Source organism: Gorilla gorilla, chromosome 8 (genome assembly GCF_029281585.2).
Source record: "Gorilla gorilla gorilla isolate KB3781 chromosome 8, NHGRI_mGorGor1-v2.1_pri, whole genome shotgun sequence".
In the NCBI taxonomy this organism is placed as follows: domain Eukaryota; kingdom Metazoa; phylum Chordata; class Mammalia; order Primates; family Hominidae; genus Gorilla; species Gorilla gorilla.
The window spans coordinates 56,486,090-56,499,515 of NC_073232.2; the positions used below are offsets into that span (position 1 = coordinate 56,486,090).

Sequence of the window (13,426 nt, forward strand, 5' to 3'; positions counted from 1 at the left end):
TAGGAAAAAACGTAGTATATATAGGGTTTGATGCGCTCTGTGGTTTCAGGTGTCCACTGGGAGTCCTGGAACTTATCCCCTGCCGATAAGTGGTGACTACTGTATTGGTACAATGTTGTAGAGTGTCTCCTTTTATTTTTCTTATCACAGTCCTGTGAGGAAGACAGGCCAAACAATGAAAAAGAGAGGTGGGGAAACTGGCTGGAGCCCCACAGAAAGTATAGGCGCACCAAACTCCCAGCTCCCAGACCATTTCCTCTAAAACATACTGCATCGCAGGATGAGTCCTGGCAAGCTGCCCCTTCCTTGGGGATAGAAAGTAATGTGCCCCTAGGGAACAAAGGTTCCACCTTAGTTTAATATTGCCATCAGCTTCTCCCTACTGGGAAGTAGGGTCTGGAAGCAGTGGCCTGGACTCTTCTCAGGACAGCAGCAGCATTGGCTCTGAATCTACACTAGCCTCTTCTGAGCAAAGAGCTCAATAATTCTGTCTACACAAATACACACACATATGCATGCGTCAGCTGATTTAATTAAGCCCCTTCTCAACTCAAATGGGGAGTTTGGACAAAGAACTGAGGGGTTACAAAATTACCAGTTTTTGACTGGTGTTGTTTTTCAATTGGTTGCTTTGGGATCTTTCTGGCTCACAGCTTCCTTCAATAGTGAATTGGAGGCAAGGAGGTTAGGATGTTAATTGGGCCACATGGTAAATTATGCAAATGCCCAAGGGAAAACAGATGCCATATAAATGGAGGTTTACAATTACTGTTGCAATGCAGTTTTTTAAAAAGCCATTTGTAGTGATGTGTGATTCTACAAAGTTATATTTTAGGACTCTATGGGTTCCAGAAACTGAGATCTTTCCCTGGCACTGCTTCACAGTCATATTACTAGGATCCCAAGTATTTCCATTTTGGCATTATAAAACAGCAACCAAGAAGAGACCTTGTTAGTTTTGACCCTGGGGCCACAAATGAGCTGAAGGGTTGAAGGTCTCAGACCTTTTCCATTTCAGTAAAAATATGGTGGTCCCAGGTGCCTGCTAAAGATTATTTTCTTCCCCATTATTATTTCCAGAAGATATTTCCAAGAAACTGGTAACATGAATAAAACACATTTCTTCTTAGAGCCTAGTGGTTTAAGAAAAGGATTTGATGAGGAACCCATACACCTACTGGTGTATTTTGAAGGTGATATTATATGCTGTGAGTTATTGGTTAGTAACTCTTATTCCTGTTACTCCTGAGGGCTCTTTCCAAACTGCAGAGTTTTCTGGGTAAATTATTCATGGCAAGGGTGTTGCCTGTGGTGATGTGTGTCAGTCACACCATTACACCTTGTCTTGGGCTGGAGGCACTGCCATTCGCCTCCCTCCAACTCTTTTGTCATCACATCCATTTCTGACTAGCCTCAGCCACTGACAGTGCTGTCAGTGAGCTGCAAAGGCAAAATAGGAGGCGTTATCCATTCTCCAGTCTACAAGCCACCAGGGGAGAAGCCAGCTGAAAACACAGGAGGACCTAATCAGACCTTTGATGTTACGCAAAGCAGATTGCATTTCGAGCTCTAGAGAACAAGGAGCCACTCTAAATCTGACTAAGATTCATCTGGTACCAAATTGTGATGTGTTTATTTTGGACAAGCAGATCATCAGTGTTTTCTGATTCTGCTTATTCATCCAGAAAATCTTTTGTTTTCCCCTTTCATTGGAGAAGAAGTAGTAAGAGAAAGCCTTGGCTGGTCCTGACTTGTCTGTTGAGCAAACTTGAGAAGGAGACTGGGCTGCTTCTTGAATAACTCTGTACAGAGCCTAGGGTGCAGAGCTCCTTCTTCTGGCCCCCTGACTCAGTTTCCTAATGATCTGATCCCCTGCTGCTGTGCCTCAGTCGCCTGCCCTTACTTCCATAGCAGAGAGGTACTTACCTTCTGAATGACCATGAGGTGGGGAACTAACTTAAAAGGGGATTGGTTCTAGTGAGAATTCAGGGACAGAGATGGCTAGCCGGGGAGAGGGTTCGGAGAAGGTTTTGTGTATGTTTTTTGTTTTGCCTTAAATAAAATCGCACATAAAGTTTTGGAGAAAAAAATAGAATAATTCCTGATTCTACCATGCTTTGTAGTTGCTATGTAACCTCTTTGATCTTTTAGTGCATCTATTTGTACATATAAACGTATGTGTTTATGTAAAACGGAATGTTTTGTTTTGAAATTTGTGGTTTCCATTTAGCATATTCTGAACATCATTGCTTGTTGATAAGCAGAGTTATCCATCATTTTTGATGATTGCTGAATAATTTTCTTTCTGGGGACTCCTCTCCCCTCTCTTCCTCTTGTTTTTCTTTTCTCTCTCTTCCTCCTACTCCCCTCTCTCCCTTCCTTCACTGGTTGTTATACCTTTTCTTCCTGATAATCTATAGTCTTTTGCTCCAGCTCCATTTTATTGTTTTCTTTTTATTGCTCTAATATTTTGTAATATACCCTCTGACTTATGCAAATAATGTGAAATGAAAAGAAGATTGTTTTGTAGTTTGGGGTTGTGTTGATTGTATAACTCATACCAAACTTATTTGTTTCCTTTGTTTTGTTAACAGCTTTGTAATATTTTCTGTCCAGGTTCTGTGAGAATAAACATGACAATATTTTGAAAGCTTTTCATATCCCCAGAAGGAAAAAATGACAAAGAGGCAAGCCATTATAATGAATGCTTACGATCTTTATTTAGGAACATGACAGTCTCAAGCCCTCTGTCACTTCTAAGTCTTGATGATTTGTCTCATTTGCCCAGACCCCTCACCAGTCCACAAAGATGGGCAGAATGAGGCCGACAGTGCACCAGAAGACCTCCAGTCTGTGGGGACCAGCAGGCTGCTCTATCACATCACTGATGGTGATAACCCACTGCTGTCACCTCGATGCTCCATCTTCAGCCAAAGCCAGAGATTCAACTTAGATCCCGAGTCAGCCCCATCTCCACCCAGCACTCAGCAGTTTATGATGTGAGAAAACTGTTTTGTTATTGTCTTCATTTCATACAGTTTTTCAAATACCACATTTATAAACTACAATGAAGTGTGACCGAAATAGCACAAATGTGCCTGCCTAACGCAACTGCGAGACTGGAACAATAAATGACAAAAATTAGTGTACTTGCTAGTTGGGGATGCCATTGCAGGCCTTGATACCTCAAGAGGAAATGGTCATGAGAGACAGGATAGCCCAGCGGCTCACATGTTTGAACATTTTTGGTGAAATGACCAGAATCTTAAGTAAGTATATGTACATGCACATATCAGACATATCATTCTTGATGAACTCAATATTCTTTCCATGTCCAGTGGTAGCATCAATGGATGAGTTGTGGGAACACTTGGGAGCTGTCCATCTACATTTCTTGTTAGATTCTAGAAAAGTGGTAGCTTACAATAGCTACCCTCATCCAAATAATGTGTGTGTGTGTGTGTGTGTGTAATCAGATGCCTGCCCCCTACACATTCCACTTGGAATTTGCATTTGAGATTGAGGAACTATGTGTTGTTTATGTTTAAGTTCCACAAATAATTTTGATGTATAATTAAGATTAAGAATCCCTTGGCTAAAAATATTCCCAGGGAATCCCTGGTTTCTCCGTCAGAACTCCTGCCATTTTTTCTTGAATATATCTAACCCTGGGTCCATGAACTGTCTATCGATGGACCTGAAAGAGTTAGTGAATTATTGGTATTGCATGTAAAGTGTGTGTTATGTGAGGGGGTGTATGCAGTTTCTGGAAAAGAGGCCCATCCTTTCATCATATTAAAAAAAAGTCCTGTTATGTCAAGAAAAGTTAACCACTCATCTAAATCTTCCTTGAAAATGTTGGTAGGTATGGCTTGGGCAACCTATTGAGGACAGAACCTCAACAGTACTGTCTCTTTCGAGTCTTAAATTGGCCTCCTCTAAGCTTTACAAAACACATTTCCTGGACTAATATTTTGACATTTTACACTAAAGTCCAAGACAACATCCATCCATAACAGAGTTTTGTGATAGGGAGTCTCCATTAATGAGCAGATGCTACCATGGTGGCCTCATCAAATAATGAACTTCCCTCTGGATTTCTCAGACAATCCAGGAATTTTGGTTTGTAGATCAACAGAACTGTTTACTGGAAGCCCACTGTTTTTGATACTCCTTCCTCCTTGTAATCATTCCTCCTTGTAATCACTGCAGGCCGCGGAGTTCTTCACGCTGCAGCTGTGGAGATGGCAAGGAGCCACAGACCATCACCCAGCTCACCAAGCACATCCAGAGCCTCAAGCGGAAAATTCGGAAATTTGAAGAAAAATTTGAACAAGAAAAGAAATACCGGGTAAGAACCCTGGGGTTTGACATAGGAGTGGATTGGTCAGAGGTGTCTGGATTCTCCTCAGCCTCTGTCCTTCCTTTCTGGGTGCCCTTCTTTGCCAGGGGACAGCTCTGTTCCCATGGGCCAACCTGGACCTATCATAGAGTCTTCATCTTCTATCTGTCTTGTTTTCACCTGCTGTCAGTTGATCTCTGCTAGGATATTTTCTAGTAATGGATTACAACTATTATTTCCAAACTTATTTGATTATTGATCTCACCTTTTTTTTTCTGAGGAACAAAATTTGGAAAGCTTTTGAATTATGGTCTTCTTCCTCTTCTTCTTTTTTTTTTTTTTTTTTTTTTTTACTTTTTCTCAATTGCATTTTGATAAGAACTTATTAAAGATCCAAGGGAGAGGTCTCCAATTGTGGAACAGAATGAGGGAGAGATGGTTTCTTTGACATTAAAGTATTTCCTTGTTGGTGAATGAGGACCTCTCAAGTGACATCTGTTCAGGCCACTCATGAGAACCAACCCTAAGCCTTCCTTTCCCCATCAGAGAGACACTAGTTTTCATGCTAGTACTGCACTGCAGCAAACATGAGCCTCCTTTCTTCTTATGTAAGAAACAATAGGGTCATAGGTAAGTGTCTTGATGGTCAGTGTTGCTTTTATTTTCTCCAGTAGTGACCATGGCATACAGAAAAAGCATATCCACAGAGAACTGGAAAAAGACATTGGGTCTTCAGCAGAGAGCTCAGAACAGCTTGTTGTTAGAATAAAAGAGAACAGGGAATAATCTCCCATACATCTTGAAATATTTAAAGGTTCACTAAACACTTGGTACAGAGGCAATTGGAAAGTTCTTGTGAGTATGAGAGTAAGTACTGGGGAGGGAGGTGAGAGTGGATAGTATTCCACTCTTCCATTCTTCCTGTCCTGCTTCCCACAGTGGCCTGAAATTCACTGAAGGAGGAGTTTTAAGGAGCAGATTTTAGCTTTGCAAAAATGGGGGAAAAATCGGTTTGGCTTTCAAGGCAACTTTAGTCAGGATGTTGAAGATTGTCTTCCCCAGAGTCAGGCAGTCACAGCTATTTATTGTCTTTTACAGAGCAGAAGGGAGCTCAACACATTATTAGTCCAGGATTTTATTTTACAGATAATGAAACTGACACCTGATGGAAATGACTTGCCTAAGATAGTTGTGTTCTATCAGGTCGCAACTTGGGTCAGTGGATTACAGATGAGTAGGTTTTGCAATAGAATAGAAGTAAAATTTTTAAGTGTCTGCTTTTTAAAAGATCCAGATATCCTGGGAGAAGTTGATTTCACCTGTTTGCTGCTGGCGTGTTACTGGATCTATGATGTCCTCATATTGGAAAATACAGAGTAACAACCAGGGGCTCCATTCCCAGCACCTGTTAACACTTCTTATCTGGCAGTTCTTGAGTCAGACTATTTTGGATTTGAATCCAGCACAGCTACTTAAGAACTCTGTGATTTTGGACTTGTAATCTTTCTGAGTCTCAGTTTGGTCATGTGTAAAATGGAGTATTAGGTAGCGACTTCTTAAGTTTGTAACTAGTAAATAGGGAAGTACATACATAATGCTTATTACAGTGTTTGGTACAAAGGAAGTAAATGGTCCTAGATAACACAAACTTTTTAATCTATGACTTCTATATTTAAATAGGCTACTCCATGGCAGTCTCTGCCTTGTCAGAAAATAAAGGAAAATTGTACATGTTAATTCTCCACTGGAGTTTTCTACCCACAGCCACAGATCTTGGATGCTTATTTTGGAAGAGAATTCCTCCTGGAAACATCTTCTGCCTTTGTCTAGAGTTTTCTGAAGCTAGAGCTCACACGCACATGCACACACATGTACACACACACATAACACACACAAACATAGACTTAAATATACATATGGAAGGACAGATCAGGGAGCAGTAGGGGAAGGAAGCTCCTTGGTCACCGCTGCTTCAGTGTCTATAAAAGTCTTTGTTATAATCAGAACCTCACAGGTCTCAGGAAACCCTTGCCCTTCCTGTCAGCATGCCAGGCTGTGCTTAGAGGTTTGACATGTCAGTGGGCTTTAACTGGTTGCTGTGTGTAAGGCTCCCCTTCCTGGCAGCCTGACTGTGGAATTCATAGCACCCATTGCTAATTTTTGAATCTGGGCTCCTGCTGGGCCTCTGTGCTATTTTGATACCCATGTATCACGTATATCTTTCCATCTCTGTTTACTGTAACCATTTTATATACCTACCCCAAATTCTCTACATCTCTACATCTGATTTTGCATTTGATTATTGGACTCTTGGGCTAAGAAAAGGCTGCGTCAGCCACACGTCTACTTTCAGTGGAATCAGGGAATGTTAGAATTGGAAAGAATCAGTCTTTTGTCTTATCTGACAACTGAAGAAACTGAGGCCCAGAAAGGGGAAGTGAGTTTCCCAGAATCACACAGCAAAGAATAGTTCTAGCCAGAACAGCAACTGAGGTCTTTTTATACCCCTCCCAGTAATTTTTCTAATGTGTCTTTTTGAACCATCTTTGGCAGATTACAAATCTCATACAATGGCACTTAGGAGGTCAATTTTAATTGCATTGAACAAAATCTAAACCTATGTAATTTCCGTGTGTATGACGTTTGGGGTCTTTTGAATCAGAATATTTCACTTAAGAAGTTAAAAGTCTTGAAGATCTACAGCTTGTATATGAGAACTTTCCATGTGATTTGAGAGCTGCCATCCATGTGTTTGATTTAACCCTTTTAACAGCTTCTTCAAGGGTAGGGAAATAACTTCATTTCAGAAACTGATTTCAGGCTTTAAAGTATTTTGTCAGAAATTTAGCCTTAAATTTCTTCTAAGTTCTATGCACCGTAGTAAAAACGTATTTCTTTTGCAGTCACTGGCTTAAGGCCTTAGGATTTTGTGTGTGTGTGTGTTTGTTTTTACCATATTTCAAAAGATGGAAATAACTGTGTGGAACAGATCCAGTGAAGCATTGTTCAACAAGGTGTGTTCTCAGATCTGAGTGGAGAATTCTCTAAGGATTTTGGGAAACCAAATGTAAAACATTGACTTTCCGTGTAACCAGACTGCTACCCAAACCAAAGTACTAGACGATACAGTGCATCATTCTAGCAAACCATAGATAGGACTAGGCTAGGCTGTTTTAGAGAGCTGGGGATTGATGGCCACGTGTCACTGTCCATGGTCCTGAAACCAGGATTTTTTTTTTTTTTCCCCCTCCCACCCCTTCCCTATCCCTCTGCCATCCCTCAGGGAAACCAGTCTCCTACTCAAGCTCTTCTAGGAAAGAAATGTTGTCAATCTTCTTTTCTATTTTAATTTTAAAATGTATGGTTTTTAAATCACTTTAGAACTGACAGAATCATGCCTTGTGTTTTACAATGAGCATACCTAAACTCATGTACACGTGATGATCCTGTCACACAGTAGTTTTTTCCTTTGAGTTTTAAAAATCTGCCATCTTCCTGTGCCTCCCTCTCACCAACAACCTGCCATTGTTACATGGATTTAGTGGATCCTTAAAGAAAAAAAATGACAGAACCCCTAGATTTGGTCATTAACAATGCACATATTTCAGGCTATTATGTTTATGATCATGTCACCTTGAGCATATTTTATACTTCCTTGTACATCCTTAATTTAAAGTAACCATTAATTTTCTTCAGCCTGCATGTAAGTTCCTATGGTAGCCTTGACTTGTTTAAGATCAGTTTTTACTGATCTGTGGGGGTAGAGGGACAGTATGTTTGTCTACCACTAGTGAAGGTATTAGAAATCTGCGTATCCTCCTAACAGACTGACTTCTCGGGAATATTGTCAGGTTTTAGAGATTCCGGAGTCTCCTTTCTTTAGCTTAGAGGATATAACTGATAAGAGCTAAATCTTCCAGTTTTTCAGTATTCTCCCACGGGTTATGGTCATAAGCATGTGTGTGAGCCACAAGCAAGGTAGTAACCACTGGTTTGTATCAGTGCAGTCATCTGCAGTGCTACAGAAAATGGCCTGGCAATGGGGTATATATGGGCTGTGGGTGACCTGCAAGGTGATTGACAGTTTGACTGCAGGGGCACTGGCATGGCCAGGACTATGTGAAAAATGTTAGGTGACCAGGCACATTTAGAAATAGTGCCCATAGCAAGGATTAAAGAGTAGAGGAGGTCAAGAATATTTACTGTTTCCTAGAGGTAACTTCATCAGAAGCAACTCCATCAGAAATTTCACACCCTAATTTCTCTCCCAGCTTTATATATTCCTAAACTATCTTTGTGCAGCTCATCTGTTTAAAAATTTTGTTTTTCCTTTTCTCTTTTTCTCCCCCACCCTCTCCCCCCTTACCTCCCTTCCACCCCCATTTTTTCCTTCCCTTGGTAGCCTTCACATGGTGACAAGACTTCTAATCCTGAAGTCCTGAAATGGATGAATGATTTGGCTAAAGGTCGTAAACAGCTCAAAGGTAAATCCCAGTCAAAGATCTTTTTTCCTCATAAAGGAAGCAGTTAAACTAGTGATAATATGCTCCAGAGCATTTTAGATTCATTTCCACCTGTGCCCTCTTGCACCTTGTTTTCTGCTTAGACTGTAACTCCCTTTTGAAATAAGGCACCCTGTATCTCTGTCATTGTTTGGCCCCATGTAATAAACCTCCTTACAAAGAAACTGAGGACCTCCAGACTCCCAAGTGGAATGATTCACTTCAATGCCAGGAACATTTCAACATGTGGAGCACTAACCTCCCTAGGTTATTGGATTGTTGGATGTTAGAAACAGAAGAGGCCTGAGAAATCATTTACTCCACACACTTCAATGCATGGATGAGGACATTTATGCTCATAGAGAGGGGAGGGTTACATAGCTGGAAGGTGGTGGGCCAGGTGTAGAATGTGGTTCTCCTGCCATGTGGGCTAGTGTCCTTCTTTTTCTGTCTTTCTCTGGAGATGGTGGTGAGAGTATTAACTCTAAAATCCATTTTAAATAGACTATTGTAATTTACCAATGAAAAATTATTTTCTTCCTCTCTCCACACTCTAACTTTAATACTTAGAGACATGGGAGTTTTTCCAAATTTCTGCAAGGAGAGTGACTAAAAAGAACTGGAAGGGAATACTAATTCAGTGGTATTAAACTGTAATGATGTGGCAGGTTTATAAAATATGCAATGTTTAAACATCAAGACAAAGTCTAACTAGGAAACAAACATCAAACAAAGAAAATGAGCTATGTAATTGAGAAATCAATATAAATGCCTCATTCAAACAACCAGTACCCTTGCATACTCTAAAATGTAATTCCTTGATAAGTCTCAGGGGGCTTTTTTATGTTTAATTATCTAGGTTTATATAAAGCCACCTTGTAATAATTCCTGGATCTTAAAAGCTATCATAAGACAAAATAGCAAAATCTGTCAAGTTGGGGCTGACAGTCCCATCTACCCTTTCCCATCCTCTCCTGTATTTCCTTGGGTGTCTACATGCATAATGTCTTCCAGAATTATTTGCGTTTCCACAGGAGCTCTTGATGAACCCACAACTCCATAATCTAAGTAAATAAATCTTTGTGTGTGGAATTTCGGGTGCTACAGTACACGGCAGGTGGGGCCAGGCACCACTGGTTTTCCTGCAAACTCTTCCTCCTCTGAAATCTAAACCACTGAGCTACTCCCACACATACCCTCCACCTCCATGAGATCCTAGCCTCTAGAGCCCTGTTTTCACACCTAATTGGGAGCTTATGCTAATGGCTCTGGTTATAAGGGTTGCCGTTGCCCTGTGGAAAGCCATCATTAGTGTTCATTTCTACAGATTTGGCATCAGGGGAAGGAATTCCTGAAAGTCTCTCCGTTCTTAGGACTAGTGGGTTCTCTTTGCTTATGATAACTTATAGCATTTCTCTTAGAACTAAAGCTAAAGCTGTCAGAAGAACAAGGGAGTGCTCCCAAAGGTCCACCTAGAAACCTGTCCTGTGAGCAACCCACAGTCCCCAGAGAAAATGGGAAACCGGAAGCTGCGGGCCCGGAGCCAAGCTCCTCTGGAGAAGAGACTCCAGATGCTGCCTTGACATGCCTGAAGGAGAGAAGAGAGCAACTTCCTCCCCAGGAGGATTCTAAGGTACATCACCATGTCTTATTATATAGAGGGCCCCTATAGTCCACACAGTGCTAATGAGATCATCCAATTTGTCAGAGCACTTTGCCATTACATCAATATTTTTATTAGCCTGGCTCCAAAATTTCAGATGAGTTCCTGATAGGTTACTGGCCACGAGCAGTAGTGCCACATGATACCAGGCTATGCCACCATTCTGGAGGTTATAGTGTTGTGTGTTGATAGGAAGTAAATGGCAAAGACACCAGGGTATATCATATCCCTTTCTCCCCAACTCTCCCCACCTGCAAATTAGCAAATGAACCCAAGACTAGGAAATAGGCATATTGCCTAAAAGGAAAGGACTCCAATTACAGCCCCTTTCCTTATGTCTTATTAAAAATAATAAAGCAGGGATGATCTATAAACAGTAAGGAAATTTGTTTGGTGTTTATATAATAAGAATAGAGAGGTAGAGTTTTTTGGGAGAGTTAGGTTGAAATACAAGTCTTCAGCTTTGGATATCTTAGTTTTGAAGTCTCTGTGAGGCATCTAGATAGAGTCATCAGGCATTTGAATATATATGAGTCTGGAGCTCAAAGAAAAGATTTATTATATTTTACAAAGAAGAAAAGACCGATTAGTATTTACCTGGTTAATCTCTCCTTGTCGTGCATATCTATGCTTCCATTTCAATTATGCCAAGGAAGCTTTCTTGTAGTCCCCTGTCTCAACCCTAAGACTGGTGTGATTGACTTTCAGTGCTCGAATAACAGATGTAACTACCCTATCACAGCTCTAACTATCTTGTAGGCCATTTTCTGTTTCTTGTACTACATCTTGAACTTCTTACATGGAAGCACTATTTATAGGTCATGACCTCCCCTTTTCTGCACATAGTAGGTATTGAATAAATGTTTGCTGAGTGAATGGAAAAATGAGCAGATGAATGAACAAACTAGCATATTTAATTTTCAAATGAAGTCTTCTTGAAGAGAATGCTGCCTTTCCCTGTTCTATTGTACATTACCTGGTATTAATCATAAAGTGACAACATATTCCAAATCTCAAAAGGCTCAACATATGCCCCTGGATTAGTCATTTACATAAGGACTTGTGATCTACAAGTAGAAATGGGCCTGTGACCACATCTTTCTTTATGAAATACCTTTAGCCTTAAAACAACAACAAATACATGTTGTGAGGAGTGAAGAGAAGGTTTCTTCCACTCAGCCATCCTATCCCTAAGCCTACCAAGATTCTACACTTCTGTGACAGTCAGTGGGTAACTTCTGCATACATATATAGAAACTCTTAGGTACCTCTGTGATTTTCCATCCTTCAATGCTTCTGAAGTTCTTTCCAGTATTTTAAAGTCACTTTGGCCACATCTATTAAAGCATCTTGGTCAACGTCTAAATCTCTGTTCTACTCAATTAACAAGGGTAGTAAGAAGAGAGCTGGGATTGATATAGTAGAGTTAGAACAGGATTCAGCACTTGAACCAGCCACTTTCTAACCATGGGCACTTGGCAAGTGAACTGATTCTCTGAGATTCAACTTCCTCATCTGTAAAATACAGGTAATACCTACTTATATAATTATCATGACAATAAGAGAGAAGCCTACTCACTGGTGGATAATAGTTCATTTGCAAAAAGATTTAAATGCCAACTATGTGTTGTGAAGTAGAATGGATGCTAGATATAAAAAATTAAAAGATATCGAAGTCATTGGGGGGTGGTCAATGCCCTCATGTAGTTCATGTTGTCCTGGGAGTGGGGATACAACAAGAAATAAACAACTCAATAAAAAGAAATCATTAAAAATGTTGATAAGTACTATGCAGGATATTTGACAGGTGATATGATAGAAAATAATGGGTATAGTTTCTACTTTAGATAAAGTGATTAGGAAGGCCAAGAGGTGACATTTAAAGAAGAATCAGCAGGCCAAAGAGAGCAGCAGAAAACATTCTCAACAGATGGAATTGCAGGTATGAAGGCCGTGATGAGAGGAAGAGCTTGTTGTGCACTTTGAATTCTCAGGTTTGAGGGTTGGAGAACAGGATGGCATGAGATCAAGTCAGAAAGACAGATTAGAACCCATCACACAGAACCTTTAAAGCTTTGGGAAGTATTGGGAAGTTGTTGAATGGTTGAGAGCAGAAAAGTGACATGACATGATTACATTTAACAGATCTGTCTGATTGCTAAGTGGAGGATACATCACAGGGGAAAAGAATGAAAAGGGGAGATGGAATGGGTGGCTTGGATTAGTATGGTGGCCTTGGAGAGGGAAAGAAGTGGATACATTCAAAGTATATTTTGAAGGTAGAATCAAAAGGACATGTTGAAGCATTAGATGGGAGGAAATGAAGGCAAAAAAAAAATCCGGGATGGTGATGGGTCCATTTGCTGATACAGAGAAAACTAGAGGAGCACACTGAGGTTGTAGATAAAAACATAAACGGTCAGTTTGGGATATATTACATTTAGTATCTTTCAGGAATAGGGTGACCAATCGTCCCAGTTTGCCCAAGACTTTTTTTCTTTTAGCACTGAAAATCCCATGTCCTGGGAAATGCCTCAGTCCTGGGCAAACTGGGATGGTTGGTCATCCTACTGAGGCATGTAAGTCAAATAGACACATGCAAATGAGAGTCGGAAGATCAGAGAAAAATCTCCTCATGCGTGGAAGTCACCCTGTATAAATGCCAATCATTTCTATTATTTTTAATGAAGTATCTATTATTTTGTTTAATAAGTGTCAGAAGCCCCTCAAATATACCTATAATGTAGCTCTTCAGTAGGCTAAAGTTAGGCCCTTTAAACAGAGAGCATCTGTAATAGAAAATGTAAATACATAAAGCTGAGTATTGGTCTTGAGAAAGCTTAATATAGTAAACCATGTAGTAGCTAGTCAGCCACTACACTCAGTGTGAGTCCAGAGGCTACAACATAACCAAAGAGA

The 13,426-nt window shown here is 40.4% G+C and overlaps 1 protein-coding gene across 7 annotated transcripts in view; it reads left to right on the forward strand.

The window, feature by feature from the left end:
* FAM13C (family with sequence similarity 13 member C) overlaps nucleotides 1-13,426 on the forward strand; it is a 123,910-nt gene that overhangs the window by 97,180 nt on the left and 13,304 nt on the right. For 5 of the 7 annotated variants that reach the window (XM_019035262.4, XM_019035261.4, XM_019035260.4 and 2 more), the window contains 4 exons: nucleotides 2,789-2,999; nucleotides 4,213-4,351; nucleotides 8,745-8,826; nucleotides 10,266-10,477. In XM_019035262.4, coding sequence (XP_018890807.1) covers nucleotides 2,789-2,999; nucleotides 4,213-4,351; nucleotides 8,745-8,826; nucleotides 10,266-10,477 — 644 coding nt within the window. The remainder of the gene's footprint in view (nucleotides 1-2,788; nucleotides 3,000-4,212; nucleotides 4,352-8,744; nucleotides 8,827-10,265; nucleotides 10,478-13,426) is intronic. The other 2 variants (XM_055354110.1, XM_055354109.2) reach the window with 1 other exon arrangement.